This window comes from Canis lupus, chromosome 38 (genome assembly GCF_011100685.1).
Source record: "Canis lupus familiaris isolate Mischka breed German Shepherd chromosome 38, alternate assembly UU_Cfam_GSD_1.0, whole genome shotgun sequence".
NCBI lineage: Eukaryota > Metazoa > Chordata > Mammalia > Carnivora > Canidae > Canis > Canis lupus.
In genome coordinates, this window is record NC_049259.1 from 15487068 (window position 1) to 15504802 (window position 17735).

A 17735-nucleotide genomic window follows, 5' to 3' on the forward strand; every position below is an offset into this window, starting at 1 on the left:
TTCAGCTGAGAAAGCTGATCTCATGATGCAGCTTTTCATTTACTCTGGAAAACTGGTTATTATTGGTCATACTGACATTCATTTGCCCTCTCTTTGAATATATTGCAGTACTTCTGAATAAAGAGGATAAATGAGGCTAGGAAATTTCCCCAATTTTCCAATGCCTACTTAGTGCTTGTTTCATTCATATACTTACAATTATATGACAAAACGGAAACCTGCCTCTAATGACCAATTCATTTAAGAAATTGGTACTTACAGAAAAATATAGCACATTTTGGTAAATTATACAATTGAGGAAGAAAAAAACAAATTGAAGTTTTTTGGTATGGGAGCTCAATATTGCTTGATTTAGGTCTCAGACACAGAATATACAGATGAAGGAAATAAGCAACTACAAGAACAAAATTTACTCTCATACCATGAAGGTATCAGGTCACCAACTAATTTTAATTAACTTTTCTGACAAAGGGTCATCACTACACCTTTAATTACCTTCTCAAAATCTTCCTTTTCTTTTTCAGGATTTGTGTCATCAAATCTCATGATCAGTTTCCCTTTAAAGTTAACCTGGTAGTGCTGGTTCAGAAGAGCAGCTTTTGCATGCCCAATGTGTAAGTAACTAAAACAAAAACATTTCACAAAGAAACTCATTAACATGTTTTAGCTAAATACTTAAACTTAACCTTTTTGAGGAGATGAGAACTAAACAAAAATCCTTCTAGTTGATACTCCAGTCATATTTTATTTTCTAATAAAAAAGTACTGCGATAGAAAATCTGACCCTCACAGGAAGAAAAAGACTACAACATTTATAAAATAATCACAAGAAACAATTTTATACGTAAAATCTCACAAAGGGACAAGTTATTTGTCAACATTACAACCTTGAGGAAAAAAACTAAACAAAAACAAAACAATCTTAAGGAGAAAATCTTTTTTCTTATAGAGGAAATGACTAGTCATTTAGTTAGAGGAATATTGCTTCCAAAACGGTTTCCAGTGTTACTCAGGAGTGCATCTTCTTCACTAAGACTTGGTGCTACTGAAAACTGAGCACCCACCTCACGCAGGCCAGCGAGAGGCATCTCTGAGGTCACCACTGCCATATAAGGACTCCATGAAAGGGCACATGAGGATAAGGAGGCTGCACAAGAGCCACATACTTCTCAAAACATCAAGTTTTCTCAGAAGCCAACATAAAAGGATTTTAACTAAAGGACATTTCAGTACCAATGCTCCATGAATCACAATCTATGAAAACACTATTCTGTTCCTACAAGCAGTTGGTAATTACAAGGAATAAAATATGTCACAGGCACTGTTGATAATATTCTGTATCAACATTCTCCTCTATCAGTGAAGTGTGTAAAAAACAGTATCCTATGCCACCATTGTTGAAAGTACCCTCTCCTAGGCAGCAAACATGGCATGAAACAAGGAAGTTTTAATAATCAGTTCTCACGAATTTTTACCAGTTTCCCCTAATAATGACAGCCACGGTCCCACTGTGCTAGTCTCCTAGTTTCATGCCAACCTGATCTCAACTGTTGTCAACAGGGGAGGGGAAAATACAACTCCTTGTAAATCTTCACATCAATTTTTAAATCAATCCATGTTTTAAAATTCCTGCAGCATTCTAGATTGATGACTCAATGTTAACAAATATTTCTATGCACAGGTTAACACAGACAAGTACAAAATAATGCATTTAGGGTTATTCAAAACTTTCTGCATAAAATAAAAGGCTGTTACTGGTTTCCCAGATGAGATTCTAAAACAGAAAAAGGACATTAGGGAAAAACAAATGAACTCCAAAAAAAGTATGGAGTTTAGTAATAGTAATAATATATCAGTAATGGCTCACCAGTTGTGACAAAGGTACCACACTAGTGTAAGATGTTAACAGATAACTGGGTTACAGATAACTGGGTGCAATGTGTGTGGGAACATTTTGGACTACATTATTTCTGTATATTAAAACTATTCTAAAAACAAAATGTTTGCCAAAAATAAAATAAATGACTGTGAGTTCCAAGAAAGAAACAGTAATACTTTCTGCAGTCTTTTTTGAAAGTTATACCTGTATCATGCTATACCCATCATTATTAGAAAGAGGGGAAAAATCCAACAAACTAATAATCACTGACACTAATCACTAATAATCACTACCCATATTATGTGACAGTTAGTGTGCTTGGCTTTATATAAAGGAATTAATTTAGGAGGGTGAGGAAATCAAACCATTATGCTAAAGATTTTATTTCTGAATCTGAAATGTATGTGGTTCTAACAATTCTATGAGGCCAAGAAAGCTAGCAGGACTATAAAATATTCACCAGGGAACTAAAATAATCAGCTCAAGAGAAAACTTGTATCAGATTAGCCAAAGAAAAGATGTATGCTACTTTCAGTACAAATACCAAATTAGGTTTCTGCCACACATAACAGACATAGGCAGAATTTTAAGTCAAATGGACTCTAGAGCCAGATAACACAAGTTTGAGTTTGGCAAATTACCAAAATATTTATCAGTTTCTGAAATCATTTGTAAAATGCAGATATTAAAGTGCTTTCCTCACAGGGCTGTTAGAATTAAAACACTGTACAATGCTTGGTAATACCTGTACATAAGAATGCTATATCTGTCAGCTAAGAATAAGGAAAAGGACAAAAGTCAAGCCTTCTGCCCTTTCATGAAAGACACAGACAAATAAAATGACTAAAAAGAAAAATTAAAAGAGGGAGCCTGGCTGGCTCAGTTGGTAGAGCATGCAACTCTTCACCTAAAGGGTGTAAATTTAAAGCCACATGCCGGGTGTAGAGATTACCTAAAAATAAAATCTTAAAAAAAAAAAAAAAACTTTAAAAATTCTTTGTAGTATAAAGGGATAAGATAAAAATTATGAATAGTAAAACAAAAACAAAAAAAAATTAAAAAAATAAAAAACACCTGAATACCAATTTATATTCTAAGTCCCAAAACTGTATTTGGCCAAAAGCATGGTCTCTGAAATTGACATAATTACAGGAGACAAACGTACTCTAGTACACTAGAAATTAGTTAGTTCCTTCTATCCTTTACCTCACTGCCTAGAACAACAAACTTAAAAAAGTAGAGAGAAAATGTGGAATCCTAAAACTGATGTTCCTGTCAATGGCACTTATGAAAAGTTTGTGGAGAACTATTAAACACAGTTAAAATGTTTTTTTCCTTATCTGCTACTTCCCATTGCCTACACATTCCACTCATCACAAATGGCTAAGAATTTAGCTAAAGAAAACAAAATCTAAAATTAAAAAACTTGCAGAGGGGATCCCTGGGTGGCTTGGCGGTTTAGCGCTGCCTTCAGCCCAGGGCGTGATCCTGGAGACCCGGGATCGGGTCCTGCACTGGGCTCCCTGCATGGAGCCTACTTCTCCCTCTGCCTGTGTCTCTGCCTCTCTCTCTCTCTGTCTCTCATGAATGAATAAATAAAATCTTAAAAAAAAAAAAAAAACCTTGCGGAAACAAAATCATCTCACCAAATATGGCATAATACTTTCCTAATGGTTAAGTTCCTGAGGCTAATCACCTTAATAACAGCCATTGTATTGTATTACTATCACTGGAAGGGTGTTATTACAAAGCTTGTCCAGCATGCGCAGAGAAGCTGACGCATGTGAAAATGTGGACTCCCCTCAGCCTTGGGCAATGCTGGGCAAAGCCCCAGGCAGCCCCAGGCTGGTAGCTGCCAGCCAGAACAATCTATTTCTCTAAACAACTATTCAAATGTTATTATTTTCTATTGATGCCCAAAGTGAAAAGGGGCTAGGAAACCTGCTGACAATAGAAAGAACTGAAAAGGAATAGGCTTTTCAGGAGGCCCCTATCTTTATTCCAGAAAAGGAAAAATAAGTAAGTAAAAAATAATTCTATCATAACTTTTGCTTAAAGGACTGCTCCAGGTACAAATACAAACCTTATTAAATGAGAGCCTAAAAATCTCAAAATGTAAACAATACTTAAGGCTATTTATGGATATTTTTCTATTTAAAGTTCTCTCTGGGATAAAATAACATTATCTAATTAATAAGCTAAAACTACAAATTTAATACATTAACATTAATTGTCAATAAGACTATTAAGATGTTTAGAATTTTGATTCCCATCATCAAAATTTTATTTTCTTCTATATTAGCAATCTAGAAATATTAAAAGTATTGATCTCTACGCTTTTCCACTAAATATTATTCCACTGTAATTACAAGTTACATTTTCTTACCCACTAGCCTCTGGAGGAAATCTGACAGTAACCTTTCCCATCTCAGCACCTGGAAGCTCAACAAATTTCCCAACATCTTGTTTTTTCTCAGGTGTCTGAAAAGCAGAACAGAAACAACAAATACAGTTCTATCATTAAATGTTTAAGAATACATTCATTCAACAAATACTCAGTAGCCACTATGTGTGAGGGACGGTTATGAGACAAATGATGACTAGAACGCTGTCCTTGCACTTGAGGACCCAAAACCTTGGGAAGGATGTAAATAAAACCAAATACTGCTAATAGAAATATACATATATATTTACAGAGTGCTGTTAAAGCAGTCAGTTGAAGTTAACCAACAGCCTCTAAAGTCATCAGGGAAAGCTTAAAAGGAGGTCAGAATCAAGTTGGACCTTAAAAAAATACATGGAAATATATCCAATGCAGAATCTGTAAGAGTCTTCATTCTAAGAAAAGGAACAACAGCACAAGTAAAACACAAAGGCAATATGATTGCTCATGAAAAGTTAGAAATGCACGTGGAATGGGTGGGCAAGGAAGCTGAAACTGTTGCCAAGGCCCAAAATATGAAGCCCCTTAAAAACGTGCTTTTAGGTTTTAGGCAGGGAGGAAATCCCAGGAGTAACGATACCATTTATTTGCATTTTCTAAAACGATACCCAGGGGATCCCTGGGTGGCGCAACGGTTTAGCGCCTGCCTTTGGCCCAGGGTGTGATCCTGGAGACTGGGGATCAAATCCCACATCGGGCTCCCGGTGCATGGAGCCTGCTTCTCCCTCTGCCTATGTCTCTGCCTTTCTCTCGCTCTCTCTCTCTATCATAAATAAATTAAAAAATTTAAAAAAAATAATAATAAATAAATAAATAAATAAATAAATAAAACGATACCCAGGACAATGCAGAGGCTGAACTAGAAAAGAGAAAGACTTTGGATGAGATTATGGTATTAAATCAAGCAGGGGGTAATGAGGCTTCAATAAAAACCAGTAGTAACTGAGACAGAAAACATTATCGATAGGTATGAAAAGAAGAAAACTTGGTGACTAATTACATGGGAAAAATGGTGAAGGGTGAGTGACGATTTTTAGCCAAAACCACTGACTGGACTGTGGTGTCTTTGTCCAAGCAGGGAGTAGTTTTCAAATTTTACTGCATTGGAAAACCTTTCAAAAACTTTATGTGTGAAACAGATCATAATAGATAAACTCTGGCTGGGGAAGAGAACCTTTTGTACTGGACTCTATATCACATTCTCATAGAGAATCAACAAAAAGGCTCTGCAGAAGCCCAAGACTCAAAGGTCAAAAATGAACAAACAGTAGAGTGGGAAGAAAAATTCGTCATATAGCTATAAATAATGAGATTTTAGTTACTTTGAGTTTGGATTTCCTAAGAGACATACACTGGATGATCATAATATTTTAGACACATAATTACAAAGATTAAAGCTTTATGAAGTTAAACAGTTAAAGGAAGCCAAGACTTAACAGATTCTGAAGTTCTTTCCAAAAAGATTCCTTTTCACATATGAAAAAAAATTAACTACGAATAGGAATAATTTTCTATTCTGTTCTACGGTCTCAAACAGACTAAGATATCAGCATTAAAAAAGCTTACCACTTTAGCTTTGGTCGCTGAAATGTTCCACTTGGTACCTACAGACTGGAAGGCCTGCTGGGCTTCGAGAAAGCCAAACCAGCGTTTTATGTGCACTGGAGCTTTGTTCTGTTTCAACTGTTCCTGCCATGCAGCATTTCCTAATAACAAATATAATTTTAAAACCATTCAATAAATCCACAACTTTATAAGCAAAGTTCTAGCTGTGGTTAATTTAAGTAAATGAGGGATCCCTGGGTGGCGCAGCGGTTTGGCGCCTGCCTTTGGCCCAGGGCGCAATCCTGGAGACCCGGGATCGAATCCCACGTCGGGCTCCCGGTGCATGGAGCCTGCTTCTCCCTCTGCCTGTGTCTTTGCCTCTCTCTCTCTCTGTGACTATCATAAATTAAGTAAATAAATAAATAAATAAATAAATAAATAAAATAATTTAAGTAAATGAGATGGCCTAAAGTTGTGCTTCCATAGGTGTGCCTGGCTGGCTCAGTCCATAGAGCATATGACTCTTAATCCCAGGGTCTTCAGTCCAAGCCCCATGTTGGGCATGGAGCCGACTTTAAAAGGAAAAAAAAAAAAAAAGATGTGCTTCTATAATAAAAAATTTACAATCTAGGTATACATTTAAATGTTTTCTAATACTTTAATATGCTTTACAGGACAAAAGTAAGTTAAAAATATTTCTGCAGTTCAACTCACTGAAGTGAATATTACATCCTGCCCTCACCACCACCACACCCCCAGTATAAGGACAATACCATATCTCACAATGAAGGAAAGGCTTTAAGTAGGTCAACTAGAAAAAAAAATAGAAATCAAGATCAAGATGGAGCTCATTTCTTCAGAAGTAATATCAAAAGCAGGCACTGAAGGAAAATTTAATTCTTTAATATCACAAAGTTACATCCTTAAGATATTATCTTCCTTTCATGAATATTTAAGTCAAAAATTTTAAAAAAGACAAAAATATCAAACCTATACATGAAAACATCTAATCAGAAAAGACCTTCATTTTATGTTGGTTATTATTAACAATGTAATTGAGTTTGGAGAAGTTTTAGCCACAAAAATAGTATACACAACATTAAAAAAAACAAACCATAAAACGCAGATTTAAAGAATGATAAAATCTGGCACTTTTGCTTTTTATTTTTTTAAAGAAAATTAACAAAATTCAAGTCCTGTTTATATCTCTCATCAATCCTATAATCTCATCCTGTTGCCAACAAGTCATAGAAAAAAGAATTCATGGGATCTCTGGGTGGCTCAGCAGTTTAGCGCCTGCCTTTGGCCCAGGGCGCGATCCTAGAGTCCCGGGATTGGGTCCCGCATGGAGCCTGCTTCTCCCTCTGCCTCTCTATGTCTATCATGAATAAATAAATAAAATCTTAAAAAAAAAAAAAAAAAAGATTTTGTGACCTCCAAGAGGAAACACTCCACACCATTCCTCAAACATACAGACACCCCTATCAAGTAATCAGAGACAACAATGCCTGGAATAAAGGAATGGCTGAGACAGGAGAGGTGCTGATAAAAATGGGATAAGGGCTTCTTTAAGCAGGACCAAGGTCAGCTTTACAAGCAGAAGGGAGCTGGGTTAGTGAGAGAGAGATGACCTCTTGTGACAGCAAAGGATTGGGAATTCCTGTACCTGGACAGGAATAAAACAGCCAAGGCAGTCATCTGTTTCCAAGGAAGTCCTAAATGATTCTCTTTCTATATACACAACCCACCCTCTCTCTCTCTCACACATACACAGATATATACATATGTATATATGTAGAAATATGCATACATATTCAGCAAAATATCAAGTAATAAAAAGAGAGCATTCTTCAGAAAGAATAACTGATACCTTTTAGGGTGGCCCAAACACATAAATCTGCTAAGCTCAAGGAATTTCCAACTAAGTATGTTCTCAGAGATAGGCAATGATTGAGCTCGTTGATTGCAGAAGTAAACAAATTACATGAAGACAATTTTGTAGCACTAAACTCCAACCAGTGATCAATCTGTGGACATAATAGAAAAGAAATGCACACCTCAAGGTTTAGATTTAAGCAAATGACCTCAGAACCATGCCTATCTTACCTCAAATTATAGAATTTGCCATTATGTGCATTTAATTTACCTGAGATCTAAATTGGCATTTTAAAAAACAAATTTCATTGCTCTAGTTCTGTGGGTTTTTTGTTTTCTGCAGAGATACAGAGGGGCACTTCAGGTAAGAAAAAGAAAAAAGATTTGAGAACTGGCAGCAGGAAGGAATAACCCACTTAATCAAAACAAACCGCTGCGCCACCCAGGGATTCCCACTTAATCAAAACAAATAGGTGATTCCTAGCCAAACAGATTCATCCACCTGCAAAATTTAAAAGTAAATACCTAGGAAACTATTCCTTATATATTTAATTTTATAAAATTCAGGAGACTTGGAGCTGAATACAAACAAGTAACTGGAAACAGACTACTGGAAGTTAATCTACAGCTGCTGTAATTAGAGTATATACCTAGAAAGGAAAAGGAGATCCAAACTATGAGTGTGACCCTGGGAAAACCTCTTAACTTGTCTAGGCCTGCTGCCTCATCTGTAAAGTTAAGGGAGTTGCAGAAGATGATCTACACAGTCATATCCAGCTTTGAAACTCCAGGAATCTAGGAAGAAGACAGTACTCACTGACACAACCAGACAGCTTGTATGGGATTTAAAGTTCAAACTTAGAGGGGGGAAAAAAAGTTCAAACTTAGGAGCTATGAGGTTTGATTTTTTCCTCTGAAAATTAAAAAAAGAGGAGACTTTCTTAGCCAGGTCTATCACTAAACTCCATTAATATCCTTACACAGAATAATAGCACATAAGCCAACAATAAAATAAAATTCCCAGAAGAACAGAAGCATAAATCAAAGCAAAACAAACCTAAGGAAAAATTCATTTCTTACCTCAGTATGTTCCAGAAGGTTCGAGCCATAGAGCCCAGTTGTGGTTGCAACTCGAGCCAAGTAGCGAAGTATGGAATTTATGTCTGTGAATACCACATTCCTAGAACATAAGCATGAGATAAAATATTACCATAGCTCTAGCAAATCAGTAGGAGTTATGAGACTTACAAAGAACTATAAAAATATAAACCTTATGTTTACCATGTATTTACCACTACAGTTAAAAAAAATCTAATTTATTCTGTTCTGAATGTTCAGCTAAATTCAACAATTCAGTTCAGAGTGAACTATCTATAAAGCTTTGTCCTTCTATTTATTCAATGGTGAAAATATGAAAATATAACTGGGGTAGCAAGAACAGTGATTTAAAATAAATCAAAGGAGAGAAGTCAAGGATATACACTCATAGAGGCTGGTTGCATCAACTTCCAGGTACAGTACAGATCAAATCCCATCAAAATTGTTCTGTAAAAAATTACTTGTTTTTAAAGATTTTATTTATTTATTCATGATACAGAGACAGAGACAGAGAGAGAGGCAGAGACACAGGCAGAGGGAGAAGCGGCTCCATGCAGGAAGCCCGATGTGGGACTCAATCTTGGGCCTCCAGGATCACGCCCTGGGTGAAGGCGGCACTAAACCGCTGAGCCACCCAGGCTACCCCCAAATTTATTTTTTTAAAAGACACACACCCATAAGGAAAAAGAGACTAAGGAGAAGAAACAGTAACAATACAGTTTAAGAAGCTAGACAAAAAAAAAAAGAAGCTAGACAGCAGATGGATTCAACAGGTCTGAAGAAACTGGATTTTAAGTGGGCAGTGGACAAAGCTGAAAACCAACCAACCTGAATTTTAGAATCCATGGAAGACATGAATCAATGGACGTGAGAGTGAACTGGGGCTAAAACAAGGAGGGGTGGTGGAAAGTCTAAGGAGTGGGAAACAGAATCCATCAGACCCTATTCTGCTTTGCTCAACTGCTCCCCTTACTCAATCTTGGCAAAAACTGAAGCTTTATTTTCTAAGGAGTAAAACAAAGGGTCTCTCAACTGGGGGAAATCTGGCATAGCTGTGAGCTGGGTTATGCAGGTAACTGGGAGAATGAATGTGTGTGTATACATACCAGATGCTGAGATCCCTAGCCTTCTTCCCACCCTCAGCTCTCAAATTGTTCTGGCATCAATTCTTTACCTTCCAAACAGGAGACTGAAAGTCTTCACTGAATAATCTGATTGGTCTAAGAAGAAATAACTAAGGATATAACATCAGAAGTTCGCTCTGATGCTCAGTCCATCCCAAAGTATGCTCAAAGCTAACACATCTTTGTCAGATGTAAGGTCAGAACTTGTAAACAGCTTTAAATTCCAATCAAAATCTGAGGAGGTCATCAGGAGTTATCAAATATTTGAAGGAAGCTTTTAACTTGAAAGATAGTAACCAAAATAAACACATGGAAAATACAACTTGGACAAATTAAGGGAAAGAAAATTTAAAAAGTAAATAAATAAATTTCCTTTAAACAATGAAAAATATATTGCAGTCATAAAACAAGAACAGGATACTGTAAAAGCAGTACTCAAAAAATTAAAAAAAAAAACACTCTTAAATACTAAAAATATAATAGCAGAGATAGAAAGCTCAGTTAGGAAAAAAAAAAAAAAAAAACAGGATGATAAAGTGAAGAACTCTCCAGAAAGTAAAGAAAAAATAGATGGATAATGAAGGTGATACTTAATCCCAACATCCATTTAAGATCAGAAAAAGGAAGAAAAAAACATCAAAGATAAAATTTTTTAAATTTTCCAAAAAAGAAGGTTCTCCAAATTTTCACATTCAAAGGGGACCAAGTACCCAGTGAAACAGATTAAAAATAGACCCACATAGGGCATGTGGCTGGCTCAGTCAATAGAACAGGTGACTCTTGATCTCGGGGTTGTGAGTTCAAACTCCACACCAGATGTAGAGATTACTTAAAAATAAAATCTTAACAACAACAAAACAGACCCATACCAGAGCATATTACTGTGAAATTTCAGAATACTGAATCACAAGAAAATATTCCTACAAACTACTGAAGTAATATAAAAAAGATCAGGAATCAGAGAGGTTTTAGAAGAGAACAAAGCAAACAAACAATTATTCCATGGAAAAGTAAAAGTTGTATACACAAACTAATCATAGTATGTGGCTCAGCAGTGAATAAAACTTACGGGGTCATTACAGTGTAAACACTGAACGGCAGTGGAACCAAAATTATGATACAGGGGCAGCCCCGGTGGCTCAGCGGTTTAGCGCCGCCTTGGGCCTGGGGTGTGATCCTGGAGTCCAAGGATCGAGTCCCATATCAGACTCCCTGCATGGAGCCTGCTTCTCCCTCTGCCTGTGTCTCTGCCTTTCTCTCTGTCATGAATAAATATAAAAATCTTAAAAAAAAAAAAAAAAATTATGATACAACTACAGTGGGAGGAAGGGGAAGATGGAGAGTAGAAGAGTGTGTCTGAGTATGTGTTTTTGTGGATCTTGCCCCTTTCTCAATGTAAGTCTTTTTGTCAGTTTATTATTGATCTTTTTTTTTATTATTATTGATCTTTTAAACACATTTCAAATCTGTATCCTGCTCGAGAATACCCTTGAAAACTTCTTTTAATTTGGTTCAGATTTTACCACGTGGTAAAGTATTCTTAAAAGAATCTGAGGGGATCCCTGGGTGGCACAGCAGTTTGGCGCTTGCCTTTGGCCCAGGGCGTGATCCTGGAGACCCGGGATCGAATCCCACGTCGGGCTCCCGGTGCCTGGAGCCTGCTTCTCCCTCTGCCTATGTCTCTGCCTCTCTCTCTCTCTTTCTCTCTGTGACTATCATAAATAAATTTAAAAAAAAAATTTAAAAAAAAAAAAAAAGAATCTGAAACCAGGTTGTGCCTATTTGTTTCATTAAACTAAAATTAAGATTAATAATATCTCCTATTCCAGTTCTTTTTTATTCTTCTCAGTGGGTTCCAGAAAAAAAAGACGTTTAATCTTCCATACATCAAAAACATACAATATATGCTCATTGTAGAATGCTGTGAAAAGGGCAGCCCCGGTGGCGCAGCGGTTTAGCGCCGCCTGCAGCCCAGGGTGTGATCCTAGAGACCCGGGATCGAGTCCCACATCGGGCTCCTTGCATGGAGCCTGCTTCTCCCTCTGCCTGTGTCTCTGCCTCTCTCTCTCTCTCTCTGTGTGCTTCTCACGAATAAATAAATAAATCTTTTTTAAAAAAAAAGAATGCTGCGAAAACAGAGAAGTAAAAAGAAAAAAAAAAACTTTCTGTACATCTCTAGTTCCTTTTAGATTTTAAGTGGGATCAGATAGCTTGCTGACAAATACAAGTATCTGGATATGCTTCTTTTAAGAATGAGGGAAAAAAGCATACTTCTCTCTACAATCTACCAACTAGCATATCAAACAGAGAACACTGAATTCTGAATATTTAAAAAATGCTGTTCAGTACTGAAAACAAATATAAAAGTACCTACTCAGACACATGAAGAATATTCTCTTTCCCTTCTTCAACAGAAATGCTGATGTTGTCTTTCACATGTTCTACAGCCAGCAAAGCTCCTAAAAGTAATGAGATGAAAAGATTTTTATTAACAATGTAGTACTTAAAACTTGAATCATAAAAAAAAAGAAAAAAAAACTTGAATCATAAAGCAGTAAGAATGACTCAACAAGTCATTATTAAGTCCTGCAAGAAGTAAACTTTTTCCCCAGTAGTCTATAAACAGAAAGGATAACCTTCTAGTCTTGGAGAAATAATATATCAGAAACTATTCACTAGCATAGTCCAGCTAATTTTGAGTATGTTCAGCTTCCACTTAAGGGTCTTGAAATAAATCTTTTCCTCCCACAGGAGACAAGAAATGAGAATAATGCCTTGTTTAAAAACTATTGTTTATAGCATCTGAGTGATTACCAGGCATCATGCTAAATTGTTTTACAACCTTATTATAATTCTTAATCTTTGTAGTGATCTTAAGAGGTAGACATCTTTATCTCTGTTTTACAGAAGAGGAAATTGAAGCTTGTAAAGATTAAATAATGAACCCAAAATCCTTGACTAAATATGTGGCACTGAGGAACTGAATGCAAGCCTAAGGCAGTCCAGAAGTCAAACTCTAAAACACTTATAATCTGCTTCTCAACACTTACTAAATACCCTAAATCGATTCATTAATCCTTTACCCTTTAAATTTGGTTAACACAGACCACCAGCACCCAGATACTGATTTCTAAATATCAAGCTCCACTGGAAACAGGGCTGTGGCAGGGAAAGTACAAGACAGACCTAGAAAATTTTGTGCCAGAAAGCAAATACTCAAACAGATATGCCAGAATGACTCAGAGGCCAACCTGGAGGGGCTCCCACTGGCAAACAGTAGCAATGTAACTGCTAATGTAAATGATACTAGTTGTAGTGTATCCTTACAATGAAATTCTACTGGCAAATAAAGAGTATGAAGTGGTGTTACAGGCAACAAGATAGATGAATCCCAAAACATTAACCTAGATACAAAAGAATATACATGATATGATTCAATGTATGTAAAATTCTAGAAAAAACAAAACAATAGTAACAGAAAGCAGATCAGTGGCTATCAGGGACCAGAGATAGGGAAAGGGAACTGACTGCAAAGGGGCAGAAGGGAACTTTCCAAAATGAGAAATATTCTGTCATTATTGCAGTGGTTATTGTACATATTTGCCAATTTTAAATTAGCAAAGTTTAGTAAATGCACGTTATAACTCAACAAGACTAATTTTTTAAAATAAAATTTTAACATTAAAGGATAAAAGTAAATAATACACACCATAACCGGAGTACATTTTGTTATGAATTTTTTTAATGGTAAAGGAAAATATGTTCTGACAGAAAAATGCCAACTAATACATGTAGAAAAAAAAGCAGAATCGGAAGGTCATCTTTTGGCATCATCTTAATAATAATCAAGTTAAGCAGGAAGCATCAATGGATGCAGAAACCAGTAAAGGAAGGTCTGAGTGGAATGTGGATATGGTCCCAAAGCATCTCTCCACAAAATGCCTGGTAAATGCAAAGGCAAAACTTTGCAGTGTGTAAAGCTGGCTGACACCATCTTAAGTAATCGAGGTTAGATCATCAGTAACAGGAAAAATCAAATTCATGCATCAGTTAATGGATTGCAATGAAGAATAATGAACCACTTTATTACTCTTGCCAAAGATGCGTAGCTGAATATAACCATAAGAAAACATCAAACGATCTGATCAGAACATTCAAGTAAGTGGTCTTTAGTCTTCAGAGAGGTCAAAGCTATGAAAGCCAAGGAAAGATTGAAGAAACATTACAGAATGAAAGAAACGGGAGAGACATGACAACTAGGTGCAAAGCCATGATTCTGGATTTTGATCCCTGTACTAAGGAGAGTGTTGCTGGAACAATTAGTGTTGGGATGTGAATAGGGTCTGTACATTAAATGGAAGAATGGTATCAATGTGTACTTCCTGATTTTGATGGTCCTGTCAAGTCACATAAAGAGTTTCCTTGCTTGAGAGCTGTTAACATTGGCGGATTCCTGATGTTGAAGCATCATTATCTGCAGTATGCTCTCCAGTGGTACAGAAGGAAACATGTACTTTGTTCTATCCTTGCACCTTTTAAATTTGAAATTATTTTAAGATTAAAAAAAAAAAACTTCACATGCTGAATGCATGTAAAACAGGGAAATTCCAGTAATGCAATCTCTTTCTCTAAAGACTTCCTCCAATTGTACTGATTTAAACGTGTATATTTTAATCAAACAGTGGGACGAATTAAAAAAGGAGAGGAGAAACAAACATACATATATTCTGTAACTGGTCTACAGCTCAAAATGACAATAAATTTCTTTATAATCCTCCTCCAGAACAGTCAGAATGGGACCCCGCGTTCTATTAATGCACTAAGGAAATGGGGGATTTTCTAAGTAATACTAGTAAAAACTACAGCTATGGAATATCTAAAATGTGTCAGAAATTTTGCCTACAGTCTCATTTACTTCTGGCAACCAACCCTAGGTAGATAAAAATCTATTCCTCCTTTCTTAGTCAAGGGAATGGTGGGAGAAGCCAAACACGGAACCTGCCATGGCTCGGCAACCAGGACTGGACGCAGGTCTCCAGGAACCAAATGTTTTCGCTTTTAACTACGAGACCACATTGCCTAGTGCTTTCCAGCCCAAAGAGCAAGCCCATTTCTTTTAGAGTTTATTGATGTGTGTGAGGTTAGCCCATAATTACTGGAGCCAATATGCTAAAACCTTACCATCTCTAAAGTATTTAAAATGGCTATTAAATTGTGGGTTTTATTCCAAAAGACTCAGAACACCACCGAAGTTGACAATGTAACGAGTAATTTTGTCAAGCCTATATGACCAATTGCATCTAAAGATCTGCCCTGGGCAGCCCGGGTGGCTCAGTGATTTAGCTCCTGCCTTCCGCCCAGGGTGGGATCCTGGAGACCTGGAAACGAGTCCCACATCGGGTTCCCTGCATGGAGCCTGCTTGTCCCTCTGCCTGTGTCTCTGCCTCTCAATCTCCCTCTCATGAATAAATAAATAAAATCTTTAAAAATAATATCGGGCTCCCTACATGGAGCCTGCTTCTCCCTCTGCCTGTGTCTCTGCCTCTCTCTGTGTCTCTCATGAGTAAATAAATAAAATTAGAAAAAAAGTAATAAAAAATAATAATAAAAATAAAAATAAAGATCTGCCCTTCTCCCACATTTAAAAAAAAAAAAAAAAAAGTACTTGTGGGGGCGCCTGGCTGGCTTAGTCGGTAGAGCAGGTGACTCCTGGTGTTGGCCGTTGACTTGCAGCCCAAGTCTGGTGCAGAGCTTACTTAAAAATAAAATTCCAGGGGATCCCTGGGTGGCGCAGCGGTTTGGCGCCTGCCTTTGGCCCAGGGCGCGATCCTGGAGACCCGGGATCGAGTCCCACGTCGGGCTCCCGGTGCATGGGGCCTGCTTCTCCCTCTGCCTGTGTCTCTGCCTCTCTCTCTCTCTGTGTGACTATCATAAATAAATAAAAATTAAAAAAAATAAAATAAAATTCCAGAAAAAGAAATTTTTTTTAAGTACTCGTGAGTCTATACTATGCATACACATTAACAGCCAGGAGACTAACAAACTACTTAAATTCTTTTCTGTAAGTTCCCAAAGTAAAAAAAAAAGGGGGGGGGGGCCGGAATTCTAAGCTATCTATGTCCAGGAACCTCGGTCACAGGGAAAAAAAAAATCAGATCTAAGCAGAATGTAACGTGCAACGAGGAAGGTGACAGACCCGACGAGCGCTCCGGCGCGGCGCGCGTCCAAGGGTGTGGAGCAGGGCAACCCCCGGGGCCGCAGGGTACCCGAGCGTCCCAGCGATTACTCTGCCGCCGCTAATTAAAAAATAAACGCAACCTCAGCTCAGCTCCTACCGTCTTCTGCCCCGTTCCCCGGGAGCGCCGCGAATCCTAAAGTCAGTCGAGCGGATGGAAGATCTTTTCTGAGAAGAGGCAGCTTAAGGAAGGGGGGGAGGGGGGAGGGCGTAAAGCTCAAAGAGGAGGCGAGAAGACGCCGGGGTTTTAAGTGCCGAACGGTGTTTCCACGAGCCGCTTCGGGTGTGCAGGGCAAGCCATCTCCAACGCCCGCGGGAGGAGGGCAGGCTGAGGGGAGAGGTCCGAGGCGGGGGCCGGCGGGGGCCCGCGGGGCCCGGCTCACACCACGCCTCCCTCCGCGCCCGAGAAGCCGCCGTCAGGAGCCGAGCGGCGCGCCGCGGGGCGGGAGGCGCGGGGCGCACAGCTGCTCCGGGAGCCGCTTCGGGGCGAGGGCGGGCCTACTCCCCCAGACCGCGGCCGCCACTGCGCCACGCCGGGCCCGGCGACCTTCCCCGCCCCGCACCCTCCCGGGCTGATGCAACCCCCGCGGGTCCGCGGCCTCGGCCCCTTACCCAGCGGAGGGTCTCCTGCATTCACGGTCAGACAGAGCGTCGCCATCGCCCCGGGTCCGCGGCTGCCCGTCAGCGCGCCCGACGGCCGCCTGAACCCCTCCGAACCCGCCGAAAGCGAGAAGCTGCAACGTGTGCGCGCGCCGGACGCTGCCGCAGCCTTCGCCCCTCCCCTGCGTCGTGGCTGCCGCCGTCTTGGCGCGCACCGCGTGCGTCATCGCCGTGCGCCGCCTCCGCCCCGCCGCGGCGCCCGAGGCCCCCGCCCCCGCCCCCGCCCCCGCCCCCGCCCCCTCTGCGCCTGGGGACCGGAGGGCGTACGTGGCGCCGCGGGGACGCTGAAGCGAACGGGATTTACGACACTTCGTAAAGCGAGGGGCAGGTCGTGAGACCGGTTCGAGCGTGTGCGGGCGTGGGCGTGAGGCGTGGGCGGGAGGCGTGGGCGGGAGGCCGGGCGGCGAGCCAGCCGAGCGGCTGCCGGGGGTGGCGCCGCGCGTTTGTAAACACCGCGGGGTCGCGGAGGCGTGCGCCCCAGACTGACGGCCGAGGCTGCGCTGGGGCTGGGGCGGCCTTTCTCGTGTTTCCTCGTGGTTTTTCAAAACAAGAACGTATTTCCAAGAGTTAGTTTCGTAGGTGAAAATAATGCTTAAGGAGGGTTTACTTGTAAAAGGCATTTCTGAAAGCTGGTGCCCGGTTTTGTGTTGACGTTGTTCGCCTGGACTCTGCAAGCGCCCCTTCCACGGGGTCCTCGGGTTTCTCCTCCACACCCTCTGTGGGGAGGAGAGTGTGCGTGTGTGTGTGGAGGGAGGGTGTGTGGAGGAGGGAGGGTGGTGTGTGGAGGAGGGAGGGTGTGTGTGTGGAGGAGGGAGGGGGTGTGGAGGGGGGGAGGGTGTGTGGGGGGTGTGTGGAGGGGGAGGGTGTGTGTGAGGG

At 39.8% G+C, this 17735-nt stretch overlaps 1 protein-coding gene across 2 annotated transcripts in view; it reads right to left on the reverse strand.

The window, feature by feature from the left end:
- The window catches only part of EPRS1 (glutamyl-prolyl-tRNA synthetase 1), a 68961-nt gene extending 51972 nt beyond the window's left edge, over positions 1 to 16989 (reverse strand). For both annotated transcript variants that reach the window (XM_038586168.1, XM_038586167.1), the window contains exons 1-7: positions 16812 to 16989; positions 12339 to 12423; positions 8823 to 8922; positions 7738 to 7894; positions 5889 to 6028; positions 4266 to 4360; positions 496 to 622 (exon numbers count right to left, since the gene is read on the reverse strand). In XM_038586168.1, the coding sequence (XP_038442096.1) occupies positions 496 to 622; positions 4266 to 4360; positions 5889 to 6028; positions 7738 to 7894; positions 8823 to 8922; positions 12339 to 12423; positions 16812 to 16857 (750 nt within the window). In that variant the 5' untranslated portion in view covers positions 16858 to 16989. The remainder of the gene's footprint in view (positions 1 to 495; positions 623 to 4265; positions 4361 to 5888; positions 6029 to 7737; positions 7895 to 8822; positions 8923 to 12338; positions 12424 to 16811) is intronic.
- Positions 16990 to 17735: the final 746 nt, after the last annotated feature.